Source organism: Brassica rapa, chromosome A09 (assembly GCF_000309985.2).
Source record: "Brassica rapa cultivar Chiifu-401-42 chromosome A09, CAAS_Brap_v3.01, whole genome shotgun sequence".
NCBI lineage: Eukaryota > Viridiplantae > Streptophyta > Magnoliopsida > Brassicales > Brassicaceae > Brassica > Brassica rapa.
This window is the reverse complement of record NC_024803.2, coordinates 39863447-39887153: the sequence shown is the minus strand read 5'-3', so window position 1 is coordinate 39887153 and position 23707 is coordinate 39863447. Positions and strand designations below refer to the sequence as shown.

The 23707-nt window shown below is 36.4% G+C and overlaps 5 protein-coding genes and 1 non-coding gene across 6 annotated transcripts; 2 read left to right on the top strand and 4 right to left on the bottom strand.

Annotated features, from left to right (window-relative positions):
- Window positions 1–586: 586 nt before the first annotated feature.
- On the bottom strand, window positions 587–6047 carry LOC103842491 (probable WRKY transcription factor 59). The gene is made up of 3 exons (XM_009119114.3): window positions 1828–6047; window positions 1574–1729; window positions 587–1010 (listed from the first exon to the last, which is right to left on the bottom strand). The coding sequence occupies exons 1-3, from the start codon at window positions 2046–2048 to the stop codon at window positions 794–796; spliced, it is 594 nt and encodes a 197-aa protein (XP_009117362.1). The 5' UTR covers window positions 2049–6047; the 3' UTR covers window positions 587–793.
- Window positions 6048–6080: 33 nt separating this feature from the next.
- LOC103842490 (alkane hydroxylase MAH1) lies at window positions 6081–9420 on the top strand. The gene has a single exon (XM_009119113.3). The coding sequence runs from the start codon at window positions 7590–7592 to the stop codon at window positions 9180–9182; it is 1593 nt and encodes a 530-aa protein (XP_009117361.2). The 5' UTR covers window positions 6081–7589; the 3' UTR covers window positions 9183–9420.
- Window positions 9421–9771: 351 nt separating this feature from the next.
- TRNAA-UGC lies at window positions 9772–9844 on the top strand. Its single transcript has one exon. It is a non-coding gene; the product is annotated as a tRNA-Ala (tRNA).
- A 410-nt stretch (window positions 9845–10254) lies between these two features.
- LOC103842489 (stress enhanced protein 2, chloroplastic) lies at window positions 10255–11334 on the bottom strand. Its single transcript, XM_009119111.3, has 2 exons — window positions 10929–11334; window positions 10255–10726 (listed from the first exon to the last, which is right to left on the bottom strand). Exons 1-2 carry the CDS (start codon window positions 11256–11258, stop codon window positions 10457–10459), a joined length of 600 nt encoding a protein of 199 aa, XP_009117359.1. The 5' UTR covers window positions 11259–11334; the 3' UTR covers window positions 10255–10456.
- A 349-nt stretch (window positions 11335–11683) lies between these two features.
- On the bottom strand, window positions 11684–19052 carry LOC103842764. The gene has a single exon (XM_033281248.1). It carries the CDS (start codon window positions 16689–16691, stop codon window positions 12456–12458), a length of 4236 nt encoding a protein of 1411 aa, XP_033137139.1. The 5' UTR covers window positions 16692–19052; the 3' UTR covers window positions 11684–12455.
- Window positions 19053–20432: 1380 nt separating this feature from the next.
- LOC108869788 lies at window positions 20433–23133 on the bottom strand. The gene is made up of 9 exons (XM_018654650.2): window positions 22923–23133; window positions 22569–22842; window positions 22126–22240; window positions 21929–22053; window positions 21761–21842; window positions 21546–21657; window positions 21319–21482; window positions 21131–21251; window positions 20433–21017 (listed from the first exon to the last, which is right to left on the bottom strand). The coding sequence occupies exons 1-9, from the start codon at window positions 23106–23108 to the stop codon at window positions 20709–20711; spliced, it is 1488 nt and encodes a 495-aa protein (XP_018510166.2). The 5' UTR covers window positions 23109–23133; the 3' UTR covers window positions 20433–20708.
- Between the last annotated feature and the right edge of the window lie 574 nt (window positions 23134–23707).

Here is a 23707-nt window from a genome sequence, read left to right as displayed (position 1 = left end):
AAAATCTAAATATCCAAACCCGATCCGAAATAACCGAAACCGAACTAAAAATACCCGAACCCGACCCGAAGTATAGAAATACCCGAACGGGTCCTACACCTCTATACCGAAATACCCGAAAATCCGAAATATCCGACCCGAACCCGAACGGATACCCGAACGCCCACCCCTACTTTCATGTTAAGATATAGAAATATTATTTAAGGAAATGTCTGCATTAGTATTGACAAAAACGAAATTGTGAATGGCTTCTCTCCGTTTGTTCACAATTTCTATGGTTGGTTGTTCATAACTCTGTGACAAAAAAAAGTTGTTCATAACTCACTGAGTCATTGTGCACAGTTTTATATTAGTATCAGTTTTGAAAAGGTTGTTTGCTATGTGTAACAAACAGTCACTGCCTAGGTGTTACATCCAAAATCCTAACTGACTCAGGTGAGACAACTGGATGGTTATTTGCTAGGGGTCGTGAGTTGTGACAGTGGTTTCATGCTTAGTAATAATTCAGGTAGGTGCATATTGGGTGTTAAACGGGTCTTCAGATTCATGTAGTTTTCGGCTAAGATCCATCCTTACGAGTTTCACATTAGTAAACTATTAACTAAAATAGTCTGTCTATATACAAAAACAACTATCATACAAAATGATTTCCATCACACCATCCCAATTAAGTACATTACAAAATCAACACAACAATGTATATGCGGATACATGTGATGCGTGATTACGATGATGATATATACTATATATACACACATCTATATTCACAAACTTGTAAGTATGGTCATGGTCCTCATGGAGCGGAATGTGAATAACTATAATTATGTGTCTGGAAACACAAAGTGTTGAGAGAGGTAAGATCAAAGTCGTCTGAATCGCAATATACCACAGAAGGGCTTGGGTGGTTATGTCTCCCTTCATAGGTTGTCAATACATATTCCGGATTGCTCGTATCTCTCTCGATCTTCTTCTTCACGATGCAATTGGGGTTCGAACACTTGTGATAATGCCTGTTTGAAATAATAATTAACAGCAATCATTTAGTATAACTCTGTAAGATTCTATATGATTTGTAATGTAGTGTTTTGATTATAATCAGTTATACAAAACACATAGTGTGTTAATAAAAAATGTTAGCACAACGATAACAATATCGTGGTTTATATGTCCACTTGAAATCAAAGATAACATACAACAAAGAACTTAAGTTTGATATTCTCAAGTGTTAATTGTTATAAGCTTAGATCACAACTTGTGAGGAGTGGACATCAGATCAGAGCATATAAACATTTTTCAGTTAACAGAATTGATACTTGAAAAACTAATTAGTTTTAAGTAAAGGTCAATTAATTATTATAGTATATATATGCCTTACATATTGTATATATAGGACACATGTCCACATGAAAATATAACACCAACACACACCGATATATATATATATATATATATAACACATAGTGATCAAGTTGTCGACTAAACTTTAAATATAAAGCATGTACGAGCTAGTCAATAATCAGAAATAGTTATGAATCATTATGCATTCTAAACGAAGTTAGAACCAATGATTTACCTCGGAAATGGATTACCCCTTATTGGTTTCTTGCCGTACTTCCTCCATTTGTATCCGTCATCTAAAGCAATTTCTTTAACTGATTTCGTTTTAAACACGTGAATAACCTGATCATCTTTGTGTCTTTTCCTCTTCTTTTTCTCATCTTTGTCCCCTCTGCATAAAATTATCATAGTTTGAAACATATCACTGTTATTATAACATTCATCAACAACAAACCATATGCTAATGTATGAATATAAAAGTTGACTTACATTTCAAAGCTAATAGGTGAGGTAGCTAGGCTTGTTTGAAGCGGGCTTGTGACTTCTGTAGCCAGTAATTTCTCTGATGAAGTCCAACTCAAAGTGGGCGAGTGATCCCCGAGGCTGATTCCTTCCATGATCATCTGAAAAGCGTCATCATCATAATCATCGAATTTGAAAGTTTCACCGAAATCTGTGAAATTAGGGTTAATGTTTGAAGGGTAGATCATTTTCTTTGTTCAAAAGAATGGTGTATAGTGTTGTTGGCCCTGCTGAAGTTAAGAGGAGAGGGATCTTGTTAAGCAGATGTACTATTTATATATACATCAAGATAAAGGAAAAAAATATCACTAAAAGTCTATTTGCATTTGAATAAGCGATAAAATAACTTTCATAGCTACTTTAATACGTAGATTCGACGAACCTTCTTGGATGGAATAAGCTATAACGACAAGTAACTTTTTTTATTATTTTACCTCGGTGGGTCAGTACATTCGGTTGTTAAAAAAGTAACTTTTTTCATTATTTCACTTTTACACAAAAATCGTAATATTTGATTAATAACTAACAGAGCTTCTTTTTTTTTTTTTAAAGGGCTTACTTATTAAAGAGCTTTACATGCATCATGAAAGCCAAACTACATGTAGCAAATTGTAGTGAAGTTTATTTAACTTCGTAGTTGACAATTTCTTATAATTTTGTTTGGTGGACTGCGTCAAAACTAGTACGTATATATGGATTCTATGATGCAAACTGAAGATAACTTTGGGAATACATCTCGTGAGTCTTTCAAACTTTGGCCTACTCAAAATAGTGGCAACCGTTGTGTTATTATAACCATCGAAAATGATAGTATTTAATAAGATATCTTTTAGAGATTTTAACTTTTACAGATCTTATGCTTATAGGGCAAGTAGTTCCATTATTATCTTATTGTATTTTATTTATTTATTGTAAACATAGCCTTATAGGGCAAGTAGTCGTTTAAATCTGTTTTTTAATTATGGTCAAGCAGCAACCTTTGCATGCGTCGCCAAAGTAATATATAATCAAACACCAATCACATTTTAAAGAATATTAATAACTAAAATTGTTACCATCATTGATAATTTTGCTCTTTTTAGCCATTGGTTAACTATACAACTATCCTTTAACTAAAACTTTAAATGATAATAATTTATTTAAAAGCTTGTGAATGTGTAAAGTGCGACTTTCAACATTTTGAATTTATAATACAAATTTTGGATTTATATATTCCAGCAAACCAATGTCGAGCCGTAATAGTTGCAATATATCTTATTGCATGTTGAGATTTTAAGTGTAGGTTACTCACTAGTTACTTCGTCGCCTCTTTTTTAATATGGTATGAGGCAAATGACGTCAGTGAGATGACGTTCATCGGCTTACGTCGCCTCATTTTCCGTTTGCCGGAGCAAAATTAATAAATTTTAAGTAAAACGGAACCTGTCGTTGATAGGCGGAGTTGTGAAGGCACATGATCGATCAACGATGCTCGTGATCGCCACGTAGAAAGCCTGCTTTCTGGGACCCATATAATAGCATATTCCTCTTTTGTGATCTTTGTCCGAGAAACTTACAAGCGAAAGAGATTTGGATGCCTTTTAAATAAAATTAACGAACTTAAAAAAACCTCTGCCTCAAGTCTAATTACCTCACCATCAACTATGGTTGATTAAATTAATCACTCCTATTTTTTCTTAAGCTTTGGTTGAATTATTAAATATCTCAAAGGGTTGAGCCAATTCTTTGTGTTTTAGAAATATCCATGTTGGTACTCGGCAAAAAAAAAATCCATGTTGGACGTAGTCACGTTGACTCATTCGCTTTAAGTGTGAAATCCACATCCCCGAGTACTGATTGATTATGAAGAATGTTCTGAACTTATCATTAATATTTGATTATACCAGTGTAATTTTAGCAGAAAAGGTCTTGTACTTGAATAATACGGCCGGTTGGACGGACTATTCTTAGTTAAATGGCAATGTTGGGAGAATGGGTTTGATCTGCAGGTTTAAGCGAGCATGGAGTGGTGTTTTTGAGCTCTTCGAGATCAGGGTAAGCACCTTGCGGCTGGAGGAGGGAGTAAATCCCAGGAAGTGGTGATGCTGCCCCTTTCCATTAACCGGCTTAGAGGACGAGCGGTTAGGTTAGTTGAGCGCTATTAAGCTCCTGTGGTCTTGAGTTGTCCTGTCTGTACCAGATTTTGGGGTCAGTGTTTGCCCAGCCCGAACTTAGAGGGAGGTCCTTGAGCGGGCTTGTCTCTGTGTCTCAGAGGAAGGTATTGGTTCAGGCAATCAGATGAAACAACTTCCAGCCAGCATTGTGTCCCTTGATCTCTGGTTCTCGGTCTCCCCATCTGCCTACTTTTTTTATGTCCTTTTCACCCGTCTCTTAAGTTTGTATCGATCTTTGTTATCCTGTTCGCTCCAAGGCAGAACGGTTTCAAGCTCGATTGTCTTCTTGATTACATGTTTTTAACTTTTTTGCCGTGTAATCAAGCATAGAGGTCTACAGTTTGTTCTAACATCTTGTAAACTTCAAAGTTCATTTCGTAATGATATTTACCTTTTAGCAAAAAAAAAAAAAATGGCAATGTTGACCTATGAAAATGCTTCAAGAACACATGTGCGTGAAAATTGAAGGAATCATACAGGTTAGAAGAAGTCTTGGACCATTCAATACAATGATCAATATTAATTATAGACAAAATATTTAGTGAGAAAGCATATAACTTATAAGAGTCGTAAACGGACTTTATTGTGGATCACTTTGGGATGAATAGAAGTTTTGCCTCTATTTTTATCTTAATAATATGATAGGATTGGAAATAGAAATAGCTTAATTTAAGGATGTACTTTGGTGGAGCCACAGTGCAAAATTGTTGACTATGCAACTTCCACTAGTTGATAGAAAGAATCAGAACTCACATTAGTACTTGGTCAGCTAGGCAACTTTCACTTGCAATCCAACTGCAATAAGCAGCTCAATAATCTATAGCCTTATTAATTTTTGGATGTCAACCTTCCCAAACAGTGCATCACATCAATTGATAAGCTATGTTTCACTTTCTTGTGGTCTAGCCCATCTTTGAATCCCCACAATGCTAAGATTGTCTGGAAGATGTCTGCAAACGAAGAAGAGAGGTTTAGAACTAAGAAGTATTTTTATGTCTTAGGCCGTGTTTGGCCGAAAAAGGCTGAAATGGGCTGTCCATGTTTTCAATCGGTCGCATGAGGGTATTGTAGACTGGTTGCTGTGAGTTGTTGAAAATCTACGAACCTTCAACCACATCAACGAAGTGGTGTCTATGATCGATTGATTGGTTTACGAACTTGTTTCTTTTTTTTCATTTTTGCTTCAATTTCAATTAGTTTTGCCTATTTCCTAAAGATGTACCTAGAAAACTCCTAGAACATTACAAACACCAAAAGGACTCAAAAACCCAATAAAACTCAGTCTAAGATTTTAAAAATGGTTAAAAATCCCAATATAAGATATATCAACACTAAAAAAATCACTTGGATTTAAGCATGCATAAATAATCACCCATAAGGAAAAAAAAATTAGAAAAATATTAAAGTATCAAACTCAGTTCATTATTATAGATCAATCTCACCATGGAATAATAAAACTCTATACTTAGATATATGAAGATTAGCTTATATTGCCTTCAATAGCCAACATGTATGAAAATCGGGTTTGATAAATTCAAAAAATATAATTAACACTCGTTGGATAAAAGTCATTATTCTTCATCTTAGTCTTTTCAAGAATTTTAACAAATGATTTTTGGCGTGAAAATAAAACTAAAATCAGAAAATGTCGTTAATTAGGTTTCAATATAACTGAAGTCAATCCCTAAAATAACATCTAAATCAACCAAATTTTAGAATCCTTTTTACAACTTAAAAAGCTAGTTTGAAAACTATTCAAACATAAAAAATAATCAAAGTATAAAATGAAATACATAGATCCATTGTAAAATTATCAAAACGAATAAGCCGATTCATAATGTTCTTTAAACCTCACGAGAGGTTTAGAGATATTCTCCAAAATATAAAATCTAAAAATATGAATTTTATCTAAGAATAAGAATGCATGTCTAAAAAATAGTTGAAAATAATTATAATTTGGTTCATGGTCATGTTAAGTTGGGATGATTCTACGCTATCAAATGGAACTTCATACATGGTTTTTTTTGTTTGGGAAAATAGATCGGTCTATCTAGATGGGACTGGTTAATCCTTTTTCGCTCGGCCAGATTTCACCTTTTTAGGTTTGTGCCAGTCGATCCATATCTCGATTGGTAGATCATTTTTGGCTTCTAAATTTTCTAGACATGTTTTTTAAACTCGCTAGATGTACCAATTTTTAGTGAAATATGCATAATTTTTACCGCGCAACATTGGATTGACCTCATATCACTTTGACATGATCGTAAAATATTTGTTCGACACAAAACTTTTGATGCTTATGTGCAATCATGCATTTTTTATATTTTCTGCATCCAAATTGGTTAATATTCCTCCAAAACTTTTTAAAACTTCGATACACATATTTTGAATAGATAAAATACAAAAGTCCAAAAGTAGAACTCAATAAAACCCCAGTTTACCATCAGACGTGGTAGACCAGTTGGTTTGAACAAATGTGGCGATCGATGTTGCTCCTGGTCTAAAACCTGGTGGAAAAGTAGATTAAACATGTCTCAGTTTAAGGCCAAAAGATGGTTTTGGGCAGAGAGGGAGATTAAGACCATAAGGACCAACTCCTCCTGGAATAAGCGAAAAAAAAAAAGTTTATCAGGTCATGGATTTCACCATACGACTTTGCGTATTGCGTTTTCCTCATAGGTGTTATCTCTCATTCCTCTGATAGAGAGAATCATGTTGTATATTTGCTTATTAATTAAACAGGTTGTCGATGTAACAGGTGAAGTAGGATGGAATAGTGGGGACTTTACTATACCGCGTTGTGTTTCACTCTTTTCCCAATGCCGTGAAACTGTAGAAGATATATCTGATAATAAACATTGAATTCGATCATAATTTATATCCGAGATGTCGGTGACCATTGTATGCCAATCAATGGATAAAGTTGACCTGAGGATTAATATGACATTTAAACTAGATCATGTGACCCATTATCTAAACCTTACCATGGGTCCTCCAGCCCGTGTGTCCATATGCCATGAACCACACCATTGCTGGAGTTATATTCCCATTTCCCAACTACAAAAGTGGTCACTGGTACTAATTCTCACTCTTGTAGCCCTTATGCGTGAGGTGTATATGGATAATATATATTGGGTCTTTAAATGGCTTTACTTAAAAAAATAATAGGTCTACAAATTCCGCTTTTTCAAGAACGTATATATGATTTTATTGAAAAATAACAAATAGAAAATTATAGCAATTAAGGAGGAACTACGTTAAGCTGTTTTTTTAATTCTAATTATTATTGGAAACAATTTTTTATATCATTATATTTTGTGGGAACCAAAAATTTATATGATATCACTATAATATTATTTTTAATTTAATTTTAAAGCTTTATCAAATAACTTAATAAAACTTAATTTGTGCAAAATCCTTGTTTGCAAGATATGCAGTGCACCAATCCCATGTCGCCTAAAAGAAATTATTATTTGTCTCTCTCACCCATGTTTTAAAGTTTATATTGCATGTACAGAAACTTTGTTAACGTCTACCCTTCCTAAAAACTATAAATATACCAAAGAATCAAATCAAATGTCATGTCTCTCTATCTCTTGTAATCTTAGTAAGAAAAACAAAACTTTTGTTATACCAATGGCTTACATAGGCTTACTTGATGTCTTCATAGTTTTCCTTATCTTTATCCTTTTCCATTTCTTGATTCACAAGAAAACCCATAAACTCTTTCCTAGAAACTGGCCCGTTCTTGGGATGCTTCCTGGTGTGCTCGTCATGCTTCACAAGATCAATGGCTATCTTGTAGAAGTTCTCGAAGTCTCCAACTTAACCTTTGTATTCAAAGGCCCTTGGTTCTCTGGAATGAACATGTTGATCACTGCAGATCCTGAGAACGTTCAACACGTCTTCAGTTCCAACTTCTCTAATTACGACAAAGGATCAGAGTTCAAAGAGATGTTTGATTTTCTTGGAGAAGGAATCTTCACTGCTGACTCCAAACTCTGGGAGGAGATGAGGAGATCATCAATGGTCATGCTTAGCCATCAAGGGTTTCAAAGCTTCTCACTAAAGACCATTGCTAGTAAAATCAAGAACGGGCTTGTGCCAGTTCTTGATCATTTCGCAAAGGAGAATATGGTTTTCGATTTACAAGACGTGTTCCAGAGGTTAGCGTTCGATGTAACCCTAACTCTTGTAACGGGTTACGATTCTAACTCTCTTTCCATTGAAATGCCGAAGAACGAGTATGCAAAAGCTATGGATGATGCTGAAGAAGTGGTTGTGGTTAGGCATGTTAAGCCTATGTTCTTGTGGAAGCTTCAAAACTGGCTTGGACTCGGAGAAGAGAAGAAGATGACACAAGCTAATGCTGCTTTTGATAGATCTTGTGCAAAGTATATATCTGCAAAGAGAGAGGAGATTCATCAACACTCCATTATTGGAGAAAAAGCTCATGATGTGGATTTATTAAAATTCTATATGAATCTTGATACCACCAAGTATGAGCTCTTAAACCCTAAAGACGATAGCTTCCTCAAAGACATCATCAAGAGTTTCATGCTTGCTGGAAGAGACGCCATCGCAACAACTCTCACTTGGTTCTTCTGGCTTCTCTCCAAGAACCCTCAAGCTTTGACCAAGATTCGTCAAGAGATCAACACATATCTACCAAGATCCTCCGACAAGGGTTTTGATCAAGACAAGATAAGCAAGATGGTGTATCTACATGGTGCATTGTGTGAAGCATTAAGGCTATACGCTCCTATCCCGTTTGAGAGAAAGTCTCCCATTAAGCAAGATGTGCTTCCAAGTGGACACAAGGTGGATGCAAAGTGGAAGATCTTGTTCTCTGTATATGCCTTGGGGAGAATGAAAGCTGTATGGGGAGAGGACGCGTCTGAGTTTAAACCAGAGAGATGGATCTCTGAGAGAAATGGAGGCTTGAAACATGAACCATCTTTCAAGTTCTTTGTGTTTAACTCTGGTCCAAGAAATTGCTTGGGGAAAAAATTGTCTTTCTTGCAGATGAAGATAGTAGCTGCTGAGATCATACAAAACTATGATATCAAGGTCCTTGAAGGGCACAAGATCGAGCCAGCTTCTTCCATAGTTCTACACATGAAACATGGTCTCAAAGTCACAGTTACTAAGAGATGTTTGGTTTCATAAACTGAAATTACAATACGTGACCTGCTTGAGATCAATCATCCTCTATAGATTATTATATTATTTGAGAAGTAAATTCTCAAAGTATATAATTGATGTATGAATCTCTCATGCCTCCCACAAAAAATATTCACATATTATATATTGTAAACCGTGTATTAATTCATATCAAAATTCCATTTGTGTAATTCGAGAGTGAAGAGAAGTTCAAATTGTTTGCTTTTGATTCAAATTGAGTTAGTCATTCTTTACATGTCATGGAGAAGGATGGATATGGAGAAGTTTTATGGAGATAGTTTCTCACTATTAAAGACCCGATGGGCATTACCCATCATTTTCAATATATTTATAATCCATTGCTCCCACCGTATGACTTGTTGAAACTACACCGTCTTCATAGCGTTGTCCCCCATATAGGGGCATAAACATGTTCATACGTTAATAGGTGTCCATGAATCCTTGTAATATAGATGATCCCCTCGTTTTCGAGTCAACCGTTTCATATACACATAGTTACATACACAACCGATTCTCCCGTTTAACAAATGAATCTCTTTGGACCAAAATCAAAAACAGGTCTTGATAATCATTAGGGGATGTAGCTCATATGGTAGAGCGCTCGCTTTGCATGCGAGAGGCACAGGGTTCGATTCCCTGCATCTCCACTTCACTATTTTTATTACCAAAAAAACTCATTTGATAAACAATTTTTTTTTTCCGAATGTAATGTTTGTTTATCCATCCTGTCTCAGAAAAGATGTTACTGTTGAAAGAAGTTTGACTTTCACAATTTGGTTGATGACCACATGGTGCACCGGATGACCATATATATAATTTGGCTCATGGTCACATATATGAGTTACACTATTCCATAGGGCGCGGCGCATAGCATAGAGGAAACTGGATAGGAGCTGTATACTATACAAAGTTCTATCTTCTGTTGAAAGAAAGCAAAACCATAGATCTATACGTCCTCTGTCTCCTATTCTGTCAATGATTCTTTCATAGGAATTCTTTAAAAACAATGACCAATCTCTAATTTTCTTCTGATAAATCCAATTCTAAGAACACTAACTCCAGTCACAGATTATTTCTTATATTTTGATATAGAAGAACAAGTTACACAGACTTTCAATATCATCTTCATCAACCACCATGAAGAAATTATAATTGAAGATCAACAACAACTATAGTACGTATAGTATACTATTATAGACGACGTTTATACACTAATTATACATTTGTAGTGGTACTCAAGACGAAATCTATAAACAGATTTAGATTTCGTCGGACCAATCACTAGGCTTGGTGTCGTAGAACAACCCATCAACGATCTGATCGACCAACGAGTCAATAAACGAGTTGCAACTCACTGTAAAGATCCGCCCAACTCTCTTCCTCGAAATCGTTAGCCACGCGAACACCGCTGCGCATCCCATAGCTCCAAGTCCCGCTCCAATAGCTTCACTCAACCCTTCCACGTCAAGTTTCTTGAACAACGAGTTCCCCGTAACAACCTCCTCCGCCACAGTCGCCGCGAAAACGATCTGTCAAAAAAGGATACAAAAATTAGAGAGCTAAAACAGAGATGGACGCTTAGCCAAGTCTAATGAAACATTCGCTTTAGCCTTTCAAATTTTCTCAAGAAAATTACACATTTAGACCTCCAAAATATTTTTTAAATCTCCAAATTTTTTAAAAATTAATTAAAATATTTACTAAATCGTCTATAGGTTTGTTTTTTTTTACCATGGCGAGACGGCCGGAGATGGTTTCGAAGTCCTGACTCTTCTTCGAGCTCTCGATGTAATCAGTGAGCGTCTCAAAAAACGGCGACGCTAACTCGACCTCAGATCCTTCATCTCCGCCTCCGCCGCCGTCTTTTTTAGCGACAATCATCTCAGATCCGTAAGATCTCAGCGTGCAGAGCCTCGGCTGAAGCACGATCTTCCCGTTCTCGGCTAGATCGCCTCCTCTCGGTCGCTGCTGGATCTGGATCTGCTTAATAGGTTCCGAGGATTCGCATCTGGTAACAAGAGACGGTAGCTGGCAGCGGATCGCGCGCGTAGCCATAGCCATTGTTGATGATGATGATCCGAGGAATCTTTTGAGGAGGTGAAGTGAGAAGTGATGGGAAACAAAAAAAAGAAAGGAATCTGCATGGTGACTAAAGAGTACACGTCGTGTCGTTTATTGTGAGGTGTCTAGATATCGTTCGACGTGGTTCCCTTTTGCCTCAGTAACGTGCTTTTCAATCAAAAGTATTTAACGCATATAAATTCGATATTACTTGAGGGGATTTTTGAACTACGTGTCGTTTTGCTTTTATCCAGTTGCAGCTGAGTGAACCATATTCAATTCAATTTTCCCCTCTAGTTGTCTAGTTCAGTGGTCTTTTATTCCAAGGTCTAAAATACTTTTGTTTTTGTTCCTGAAATCACACTCTCACTAATATCTAAGAGCTAATTTATGTGTCAACAAAAAAAAGTTCTGGAAGCATTTTCATAAAATTTTCATAAGTATTTATCTGTATCTCTATCCTTTCATTTTATAGCGTTCAGTATCTTTATTTTATTCACTCTTTTTATCCATTCCTTTTTTAAAAAATATATTTTATATATTCTTTTCATATTTACAAGTGCATTAATTTAGCTTACCAAAAAGTACATAGACTTATATATAGATGAATATAGTGTACAATTTTGTGTTTCTTTATTATATTAACTAGGGGCGGTCCCGGGCTACGCCCGGGTTATGGTGTATGAAAATATTTGCAACACATTTTTTTTTAAATAAACAGTGTATGTTATATTGTAGACAAAAATTAATTAACACATCAGTTTGTTTGAGTAATATAATGTTTTGAAAGTTGTGCAAAATGAAAAATAACCTTAATATCTTTATAATTTAATTTTGTTATAAATTTCGTGTAGAAGCAAAATTGTCCTTATCATTATAAAGAGCAGATTTTAATGTCTTAGAACATAGAAGAAAAAACATAAATAAGACGGTGGACTTTTGATGAAGGGGATGGTGGTAGGGACGGAGTTTCCATGATGGGGAGCCTGAAATTTATTTTTAAATATATCAGTGCACATAGATTAGTATTAGTTATCAATTAATTAGAGAGTAGAGTAGGAAGACGTACTTGTAAGTAGTGAGGTAACCTTCATCACGAAAAGAGTTTTAGTTCTGATTCATTTTTGGTGGTACCTCGAGTGCTGCATAGTAGATAGATATGAATTATTAGATAAATAACCACTTCGATATCTTCCATTAGATTCTGAGTTTTGAGTTTGACTTACTCTCATGTGGGTGAAGGCGGTTGAAGATTTCTTTGTAGACTATGTTCTTCACTTTTTGTTTGTGTGAGTCTTCGCCTTTGATGATTTGTAGTCCTGCTTTGCTTGTTACACGTGATAGGGCCACGTACAGTTGACCATGTGAGAAGACAGGTCTAGGAAGGTATAGGATAACCTCTTTTAAGCTTTGGCCCTGGCTTTTGTTGATTGTCATTGCATAACACAATCTGATAGGGAACTGGCGTCGACGTAAAGTGAACGGTAGCTGTGTTTCCCCATGCAAGAGGACTACTCTTGGGATCAGAACTTCATTTCCAATGTGGGAACCAGTAATTATATCTGCCTTAAGCACCCTTTCGCCTATGTGGGTTAGGATCATACGGGTACCATTACATAATCCTTTTGTTTGGTTTATGTTTCGCAGAAGCATAATCGGGGCCCCAACTTTGAGAGTGAGTTTATGGGAAGGCAATCCTGGAAACTCCATCGAGTTGAGATACTCAATGGCGTATAGTGTATCATTTTGGTTAGATTGAGTTTCCGAAACCTCAAAGCTATCATAACTGTAGTAGTCTTTTGACTCTCCCTCGGTTTTCGAGATTGTATACGCATTGATCTCATCGACTGTATCATTTCGGGGTGTTAGGATAGCTTTGTCGGTGTAGGTACTTTGGGAGGCCTCTATTTGGTTGGTATCACCATACGCTGCATCGACAACCTGCTTTAGTGACTCATCTTTAGTCTCTTGGAGGAATGTTGGATCGATATTTACCATTTGGTCATGGTAGCCATCGTTCTCATCTTCTTGTTCTGATTGCAGACGACCCTCGCCTACTTTGAGAAGCCAATCAGAGAACTCTTTTTCGTCCTGGTTGACTCGCATATTTGTCTTCAAAGGGAACTTGTGGCAGACATTCCATAGATATGAATGACTTATCGAAGCTAAGACAGTATCAGCTCTACTCCCTTGTGGAACAACCGGAAGGGTTTGTCTAAAATCACCACCTAACAAAACTGTTTTTCCGCCAAAAGTTTGATCCTTTGCGTGTGGGTTTTTCATAGACATTATGTCCTTCAATGTTTTGTCAAGTGCTTCGAAGGCATGTTTGTGCGTCATAGGTGCCTCATCCCAGATGATAAGGTCCGTTTTCTCGATGAGTTCAGCGAGCATAGTACCTGGTTTGATGTTGCAGAGCTTATCTTCGTCGAGCTTCAAAGGAATATTAAAGCGTGAATGAGCTGTTCTTCCGTTTGGTAGTAGCAATGCGGCTATTCCTGAAGAAGCAACCGGGAGAACGATTTGTTTCCTCGAGCGAAGTCTGGATATGATGGTTTGATAGAGGAATGTTTTTCCTGTGCCTCCTGCGCCATGTACAAAGAATAGTTTTCCATCCTTTTTATCAACAGAGTCTAAGACTGATTCGTAAATCGCACGCTGCTCGGCGTTAAGCAAGTTGTACTGATTGTCATGCTTGAGCGTTTCTTCGGCAACATCGTAATCCATTTCTTGGTTCCACAAACTGTTCCCCAATTCTTTTAGCAAAACAGGTTTGATCTTAGGCATCTCTTTAATATCGTTTAAAGAACGATCTTGCATGCGCATCAACTTTTCCACTTCGATTAACGTGTACTGCTCAAGTGTCTCATCGTCCAGCTCCAGATTTGTGTGGCCTAAGATCCTTTGCCTCTTGTGAAGTATGTCCTCGCTCATTGATTTCCATGAGTGCTCCCATAGTCCTTTGGGGCTTGCAATGAAGCAAGTGGTTAGAAAGGTGACAAACATATCGCGGAGTTGGTATGGGGTGGCTGTTCTAGCACCTTCTGACATACTCTCGAGCCATTCAACATCATCGTCCAAATAGCCTCGTGCGTGGCAAACCGATTTGAAGTCAGGGTATTTCACGTCGTTGAAAGTTTTCAGCTCGTCATAACTTCTAGGACCTTTAATCTTATTGATGAGGATCCTCAGATAGTATCGATCACCTGCTGATGGATGGACAGCCACAATTCGCCCAATGGTTTTTCCTTTCTTACGCTCAGACCAGACTTTGGAAGTGTTGTTCCAGACGAAATATTCTGGAATTTGCACATAAGTTAATGTCCGTGCAAATGCTGACCTTCTGCATAATACCATCCATTCAGTAAACATTGTCTTCTCAATACCTGGTTTGCGGATTACGCGGCCGAGGTTATCAGTTTCTTTAATGGTGATGTTATGCTCGCCTTCTAAGTGAATGATAAGTTTCTCAACGGAAGGCTTTCTTTTATGTATGTGAAATGCGAAAGTTCGCCACATGGATTCACAAGCTGACAAATACCGGGCTTCGATGTATTCTTGGATCTCATTCCGCTGCTTAATCACTTTTTCCTTTGGTTCTGCAGAAGCAACTGTGTCAGATGTAGTTGCCGTATTTCCTTTTTCAATAACTGCGGATGCTCTGTCAACACCCTTGGTTATGTACTTGAATAAGTACTTCACTGCGCTTGTACGGTTACACCATTCCACATTTATATGAGCCTCGTACTTCTTTAAGAGATTAACGTTATGAGGTACAACAAACGTGTTGTTCAGGGTTGCCCCACTTTTAACCACAGACTCATTTTCATTTCGGCGGCGACGATATAACACGTACCCTGATTTGTCAATCGAAGTACTATCATTATAAGGCCGAGGATACTTCTTTGTGCACACATTGTTTTCCATACACGGTGACTTCGGATTAATGACACCACATGGACCATGGATCATGTGTTTTGTCACTAAATTATAAGCTTCGGGGTCTTCTTCTTTGTTTGGGAGCTCGGCTGAAATAATCTCATCTACCTCTTCCGAACTTGGTGTTCTGGATGAGTTTCCAAACCACAATAATATATGTGCATGAGGGAGGCCTCTTTTTTGAAACTCTATTCTGTGGAGAGCTGCAGTGTATGGCTTGAAGAAAGTTCCTTTTTTGAAATCCTTCAGCAGCTGATCTAACTTCATCTTAAAGACCCGACATTCAATGTCTGGTCTATCATTGGGGGAGTCTCCACCGTATATTTCAAGATGTTCTTTAATCTCTCTCCAGTTAGGATTGGCCGTCATTGTGATAAACAAATCCGGGTTCCCATATTCTCTGCAGATAGCCATCGCATCATGACATTTTTCAACTAAGTATCGAGGCCCGCCGGTGAAACTGGGCGGCAATATGAACCTTTGTCCAATAATTTTAGCATCAGTGTCACCCTTGCTAACAGCATCGAGTACATTACTGTAGAGCTCGGCTCGCAAAACATCTTGATTATTTCTGGCCCACCTTAGCCGATCTTCTTCGATTGCCGTATAAACGTCCACAACATATTGATGGAGGAGACGACCCCCTTTAACCAATGTCATCCCCTGGTTAAGACGTGTCTGTATCTGAGCAGCGTAGTACTGGCGTATTGTCAAGAATTGCCTTGTTCTCGAGGTGCCTGTCTCAAGATGCAATGAGATTTCGGGGTGATATCCATACTCACCATGTGGAAAGAGAAGAGGATATTGGAGGCTCATGTACAGAGGGTGGTCGTCACGTATCTGCTGCAAAGTGTCAGATTGGAATTGAACCACTATATCTCGTACTCCAATTGTTGATGACATATCCCCTACGATAAGGCCTGCGACCTCACTCGTACTCGGGAGATCGTATTCTTTACCTTTCCCTTTATCTGAGAGCAACCTTATATTAAACTCTTGCCCGCTGTCTTCGTAGTAGTCACGTGCCCGTCGGAAAAGCTTGGCTAAACAATTATTCTCATCAAGCATCTCGATGAGGCGCGCCAAGGTTGTCTCATCAAGATTACCTTCTATTGAGGTTTGGCCCATCGCGTTTAGACGGTTTCTGACTTCGTTGCCCGTATCAAATATATAAAGCTGGAGATATTCGGGGGGGCGGCCTTGTCTCGGTAGTAGCGAGCCTATTCTATGGTGGGTTTGACCTTGGATCCGTATAGTGTAGGGTCCGGGAGCATTCACCACTGTATAATCCATCTTCATTCCAATCGAGGTGAAAGCCAGTACCGAATTATAGACTCGAATGGTATCTCGAAACCACCTTTGCTGAAGAAGTTCTTCTAACATGGGTGGGGGTTGATTGATCGGTGGAAGCTTTATTTGGCCATGGTTACAGCAAATAGTGAAGGTTAGTTCACCTGTTATGAAGTCTTTACCAGTGCTCTCTGAAGTCCACATTAATGCACCACATTTTGTGCATTCTACGATGGGGTTATCTTCGGCTTTAGATGTGGAGCCTTTATCTGTGGATAAAGGTGTTTTAAATTGTTAAAACATTGCGGTTAGTATTTTTATAGTTAAGAGCGTTTAATTTATTATAAAGAGATATAATATTTTATGTACCTAACATTTACCGATATTAGCTTTTAATTTATCGTGCTCATTCTCGACATTTATTTAAAATATGAGTTGAAAATATGCACCTTTCTTCGCAGTTCTTGTTGGACGTAAGTCATGAGATCCTTGTGGAGCATGTAGACCTATACGTATAACATATGCAGATGAGACGTATAAGTTTCTGTTATAGTTTCTACATTGTTTTAAAGTTGACAGGGATTGTTACCTTGTGGCAGGGATGACGTTCGTTTGGATAGCAAGATGGCTTTTCTCATCCCTCGTGCGTTTTTCTGTCTCACTGGATAAATTAAAAGTGATCCATTTAAGACAATATAAGCATTAGATATTGTGGGATAATAATGTTTTTAGACTGGATTGGTTTTATACCATAAGTGTCACATTTATCACAGCCACCTGTACGATTAAATTAGATAAATAATTTAGTTTATCAATAGATACTGGTGTAAAATATATTATAGTTATCTATTTAAACTTACAATCATAGTATTTTGGTTTGAAAGTCGGTGGATTGCATATCTGATTGACTACAAAATACATTCATAATTTAAATTATTATTCTCGTAGAGTATAAAGTAATATATCTTCAGAGTAATGACACACCTTTGGGCTTGTTGCGTGATCCGGGTGGGCGTCCTCTTTTTCTTTTATGTGTGATCCCGGTTGAAGTTCCTGGATGGGAAAAAAATTAGAAAGATGTTTATAACATATCTATATACTATTTTTTAAAAAGTTATGGGAGAACACTTATCGTTCATACAAATAAGGAGAAGTCCATATTATGTTACAGTTAAAATACCTACAAAATTTCTGATTGTATCGATGTTCAAGTTTTTTAAGTATAAACTTTATAAAATTGGACCTTTTTAAACAGTTAGAAATTATACAATACGCAAAAGAAGTAGTGTATTAAATGTAGTTATTAAACTAAATTGAGTTTATTTTATTTGTATTTAAATATTATATAAATAGATAAACCCAAAAAGAGATGTTTAAATTAGATAAAGGGACTTTTAGGATAAATAATAGATAAGTCCATAGCGTTAGAAATTGGCTATATGAGCCCAAATAAGATACAACCTAATATTAATTCGAAGTTCTAACCAGGTTTATTCGCCAAGCGTAAGATTCTCTTTTCTATTGTAACTTTGTTTTAAATTGTGTATTTGACAGGATCTTTTTGAAAATAGTCATTAACCCCAAGCTTAAATAAACTTTTAACTTTTTTTAGTCTTCATATTAAATAGATAGAAAATTTGAGACATAAAACTAAATTCATAACCGTGATAGAGTTATGTGCGTTCCCGACAGAAGATATCCGATGGCCAGTTATGTGCACTCGCCTGGCTGGGGAAATCGTGGTCACGTGAGGGTGAGTGAATTCTATTTGTGAACTAAGAAAAGTTTTTAGTATAATATCTTTACCAAATAATTATATAATGCTTTTGTAACTGCTTAATATGGGACGAAGGTGATTTTTGTAAAAAGTAGAGTCTGGAATCAAAAATAGTATAGTTATATTTTCTCTCTTTGAATCTTTCAATCCTCTTATAAATTTTTTAGAACATAAAGTTATCAAAAAAAATCTCTTCCAGTTGCATTATCCGAGTATAAGTTTAATCTAATATAGACTTTTAATCCAATATCCCAATTAAAATAAACACTGTTAAGTTTATAGTATTTACCTAATTTGATATTTTAATGGTCATATCATACACGTCTTTTTTTATTCATATTAATAAGGAAAGTAGAGATTGGAAACAAAAAATAATATAGTTATCTCTTCTCTCTTTAAAGCTTTCCTACCAGAAAAAAAAAAAGCTTGCCCATATTCGTATATGTTATGAAATTCGATTTTTTTTAAATTTGTAATTAAAGTAGCTTCAATTTGTAAATATAATGAATTGTAGTAATTTTTTCAATTCATAAATCTATACAATTTTATCTCCAAACAACCATATATTTATAGTGGACTTCTTATCCACTCTGATCATGCCTTACTGCTCACTAATGTTTTTTCATATTTTAAAAATTAATTTTAATATTTTCTATCACGAATATAGAAACAATTTATTTTAATGATTTTCGAATTGACTATGTATGTGTATAATATTGTTTTGTAAAATGATAATGTCCATGAATGCTAGCAAAACAATACCATTCATTTAATAGTATATTTATTCAACTTTTCTAATATGAATTTTAATACAATGAATATACAGATAAACGTTACTACTTTTTTTTACCATTTTCTTATTAAAAGAGTTTTTCCCAAAAATATTAGCCTAACTTTAAAAATAGAAATTTAGATGTTTGCTCGGTAATAGAAAAAGTTTGTCATATAACCGAGAATAAAGTTATAAATATTAGTATATTTAGCTTAGTATATTGATAGCCATGTGAGGTTCCTGCGATGTTACAGAGTTACTACCCTACCTTTTATAAATGAAGATTGAAATGTTTATTATATGATCGTGATGGTGAATTTAAATTATTGATTTTCTCGACTTCTTGTAATATTTTGTTAAATTATCTATAATAATTTATATTTACTGTGGATTTGTAAGAGAGTATATTATGTTCTTCATCTAAAACTATTTTTTGAAAATTTTGTTCAGGATTCTTATGTTTTTAGGTTCAGTCATCCTTAAACGAACTATTAGCTTGGATTTATGGCTTTGCTAAAATTTTGGAAAACATAATAATGAGATGTTATTCTTTTTTTATATACTATAATCAGGGTTAATGCACTGATCTCGCCAAAACAAAATAGTAACAGAACTAAAAATCATGAATCTTGGAAATACATGTGACTTCTCCTTGCCTAGTACTATGCTTTGTATAAGTTTAACTGTGTTTTGGCTTTATAGTAAAACATCGGATTCATCTTTATTATAAAACGTTGATTAATATATCTACCTTAGTATATTGGGAGACATACTAAACCAAGAGTTGTATTTTGTCTAATACGTGTTGTGTTCTAAAGCTATATGAACTATTCTCAATTCTGTTTGATAAAAACAATACTGTATGCAAAAGTATGTATTTTTGTACCTGCAGTTTCCAAAGGGGATGATCGAGGTGTGTCCTCCATTCCTGTGTAATTTTACCTAGAGAAGCAAACAGTTTTTTGGCTATAGGGGTGGATGAATATTCATATATCGTTTGTTTGTTAAAAATTCGTTACACTTACAGTGTCGTTTGGCGACCTTTGTAGACAATTGTAAAAGGACCAAAGGAGGAACCAGGAAGGAGAATAAAAATGTTACAGAGTGTTTTGATAATCGAATATTGAGATGGGAGTAGAAAGCGTTTTGTTTAACTTTGTAGGAGTAAGTTTTAGGAAAGTATTAAACTGATTGAGATACGGGAATATTTTTTACGTTAGTGAAGGAAAACACATTTAATAAATGTGTTTGAAATTTACGTTTTTTTTTTATTTTAGTAAGTGAATCCTAATATATTTATGGACCAGTTGGTCTGTCATAAGCCTTATAAAATCGCAATATGGGAATATATTCATAATATTCGTTGACTTTTATGTTATCTACATGCAAATAAGTAGAAATTAACTTGTTGACCCAATTTAGTAAAATACTCTGATATTTGATAACAAATGATTCTTAAAAAAAACTCTGATAATTCAACATGAGAGAAAACCATAGTCAAGGTAAAAAACTCTCATAATTCAAAGACAAAATGAAAAAAACCATGCATGCAATTGTAAATAAGCAAACACGTAAACTGCAAACTTTGAGAAGTCAAAATGAAAAACCATGCATGCAACTGTAAATAAGACAAACACGTAAACTGCAAACTTTGAGAAGTGACATGAGAACTCTAGTTCCCACACTTAGGGCGTTTAGCTCTCTCCACCTCAGAACTGTAACAGGTTCTCTTACTCCCATCTGCTGAATCCACACGGTTTTCAGATGTCTCCTCAGAAGTCGCAGTAGTTTGGTTACCTTCCGAAGACACTGTGGCTGGTGGAGTGTCTAGAGGGAGGATCTTGGTCACGGTGAGAGATCGGGTCTTGCCTGAAAAGTTATGATCTGTTACTTTGACACAAAACTTATGCTTCTGACCGATAGTGCTGATTAGAGCTTCAGGAACAGGCGCCTCATGGCCAACTTCTACGTTCCCATTAGCCTGTCATTCAATCAAAACTGGGTCAGGCTTATATGTTTCAGAGCTTAACCTCATGAAAACCAAACAGCATCTACTCAAAACGTTACAAAACTTATATACTTATTTAAATTTACCTCAAAATAACTTCTGACTAACTCTGATGCTGGCTTCCCAGTCAGCTCACGACCGGCATCACCAAGTAACACAAAAACAGCTTGGTCACTGTTGTCATAAACAGATATCTTTGACAGGTACCTGTTATGAAAGAATGAGAACCTAATCACAATAAAAACGTAATTGAAGATCAGGTTAGAGTTCTTACTGTGGAACACCAGATACGTTAACCTTTCCACACTTCTTGTTTGAACAGAGCAACGAAGTTGGACCTTTGTTAACCTTACTATGGCACCCACTGCAGGCAATGTAGTACCACGAAGAACCATGCACGACGTCATCGATCGTGGCCGTGCACTCAAAGAAGGCGTCCTGCGAATTTGCATAAGATTATAAATTTCTCTTAGTGATTTAAGTTATATAGATTGACTTTACCTTTGGAAATTCCTGCCCGATGTATGAGAATATTTCCCCTATAGTCATTGCCTCACGCTTGGTTACAACCTCTGCATTAACCTGCTCAGCAATATCTGGATTAGAGCCCAACCTGAGACAGAGTAAAAATCATTGATTTAGTTAGTCAACACAGTGAGTTAACCGCAAGCACTTCATTGAGTAAAAGAGTAAAAACAAAACACATAAATGCTTACCAACTGAAGTAATCTATGGTAGGTTGGACATCGTAGTCCATAAACACACGCGAAGAGGACATTGAGGTCAAAGCAAGAGTACCTGTGGTCACATGGAAAACCTATTAAAGAACACGGAATGCTGATATATAAGTGTAAGATACCTATAGTATAGATAGAAATCAAAACCTCCGAGAGTCTTCGTGTTAACGGTCGTGACCAGTAACACAGTGGGTGTGCCCTCGCACGACTTGAACTTTCTGCAGAAATCTCTTGCAGCCTGATCCCAAAGATATAACTTCATGACCGGTCCACTGCAAAAAAACGATACTAAGAGATTAATAGGAGTAAAGAGAAGTAGTGTCTAAAAAATAGTGTAAACCTACTCATGTGATTGGACATGAATCAGAACACGCCTCGCCTTTGTTATCTCCACTTCGTCAAGAACTGGGCCCTCAACGATACTCTGACCATTAACCAACTTCATGTGGCCAACAACATCTAGTACATTGTTCATCAATTGTGTTAGCAATCAGTGTTGGTAATAATGCTCAAGTACTCAATAATTATTTTTAGTAACATTGTTCATCAATAATATCTAGTGAAAACCTCAAATCGCAAACAGACGCAGTTTTAACGTACACGATAATTAACTCAACCAATTCCAAATCTATGTTTCCAAGTTCAGGCAGAGAATATTGAACAAACCCAAAACATTAACTCAGCTAATTTCAATTCTATGTATCTAACCAATAAAGAATTGGAAAATCATACTTCTAATTATCAAGCAACTCAATTGAGAAATAAAATGGGGAATCACAGAGCTTACCGTAGAGGTCTCCTTTGAGGTCGCAGTTAGCTTGAAACTCTTCACATGAATGGAACCGAAAACGGTCCTCATCAAAATGAGTGGGACAGTCTAGAAGAACCGCTAACTCCGAGTTCCATGAGAACGACACTGTAACGGCATGATCAGCAACCCGAAACACAGATTTGTTCCTCGATCCGTAGAAGTTGTTGAGTTTGTAAACAGATCCTCGTCTCATATCAGGCAGATATTTTTGGATACGCCCCGGGGAAACGAATCCTTGAATAACAGTGCCCTGCGAATCACAACATAAAAGGAAAAAATAAATAAGTGAAGAACGATAACGATATTATGACAAACGATTGATTACTTAACCTTCTCGTCGATGAGTAGCATCTCCATGCCGATGAGCGTCTTCTTCAGTGGGTTCCAAGCCTCCCAGAAATGGATGAGCCGAAACCGCAACTCCGCTTCGTGGTGACCCAGGGAGAGATCTTTGAAGAACACAACTTTCTCATCGCAGTCGGAGACAATGGACTTCCCATGTGGTTTCATCGCCATCGATCGAGTTTCTAAAGTTTTGATCCGCAATCGGGAGAAAAACCATTATATAAAGAAAGAGGAGAGGGGGTAGATGGGACGAAACCATAAAGTTTGAATTGAAAGCGAAATTGATTGATGAAACGGATTGTGAAGAAAATACACAGTCGCTACAGATTCAGAAGAGAAGAGAAGAGGAAGAGAAATGGGGAAGAGAAGAGAGTATCGCGACTTGGCTTCGTAGAGCTAGGGTTAGGTAGATGATACGGCTTAAGGCGACTCGCGACGAAGCCACTCTCGAACTGAAACCCAATTTCAAGCCCGTAGCCAAAAACAGAATGAAGCCCATACGAAGCCCATTCACGAAATGAAATGTTTCTATTGGTCGAATATTTAATCTGACGTGGCAGCCTAGATTTTGAGGGAATGTCCCTTTTAGTATTGTGATTAAACTATAAATCAACGTTGATTTTGTTATTTTTCTTAAATATATTATTAGTAGCATTCTATAAAAAAATTACACAAAATATATTTTGTCTTAATGGCACTAAAGTCCTTAGTACGGTTGTGGAAGGAAGCAATTTAACTATTATAATTAAAAAAAAATCCTCCATAAATAT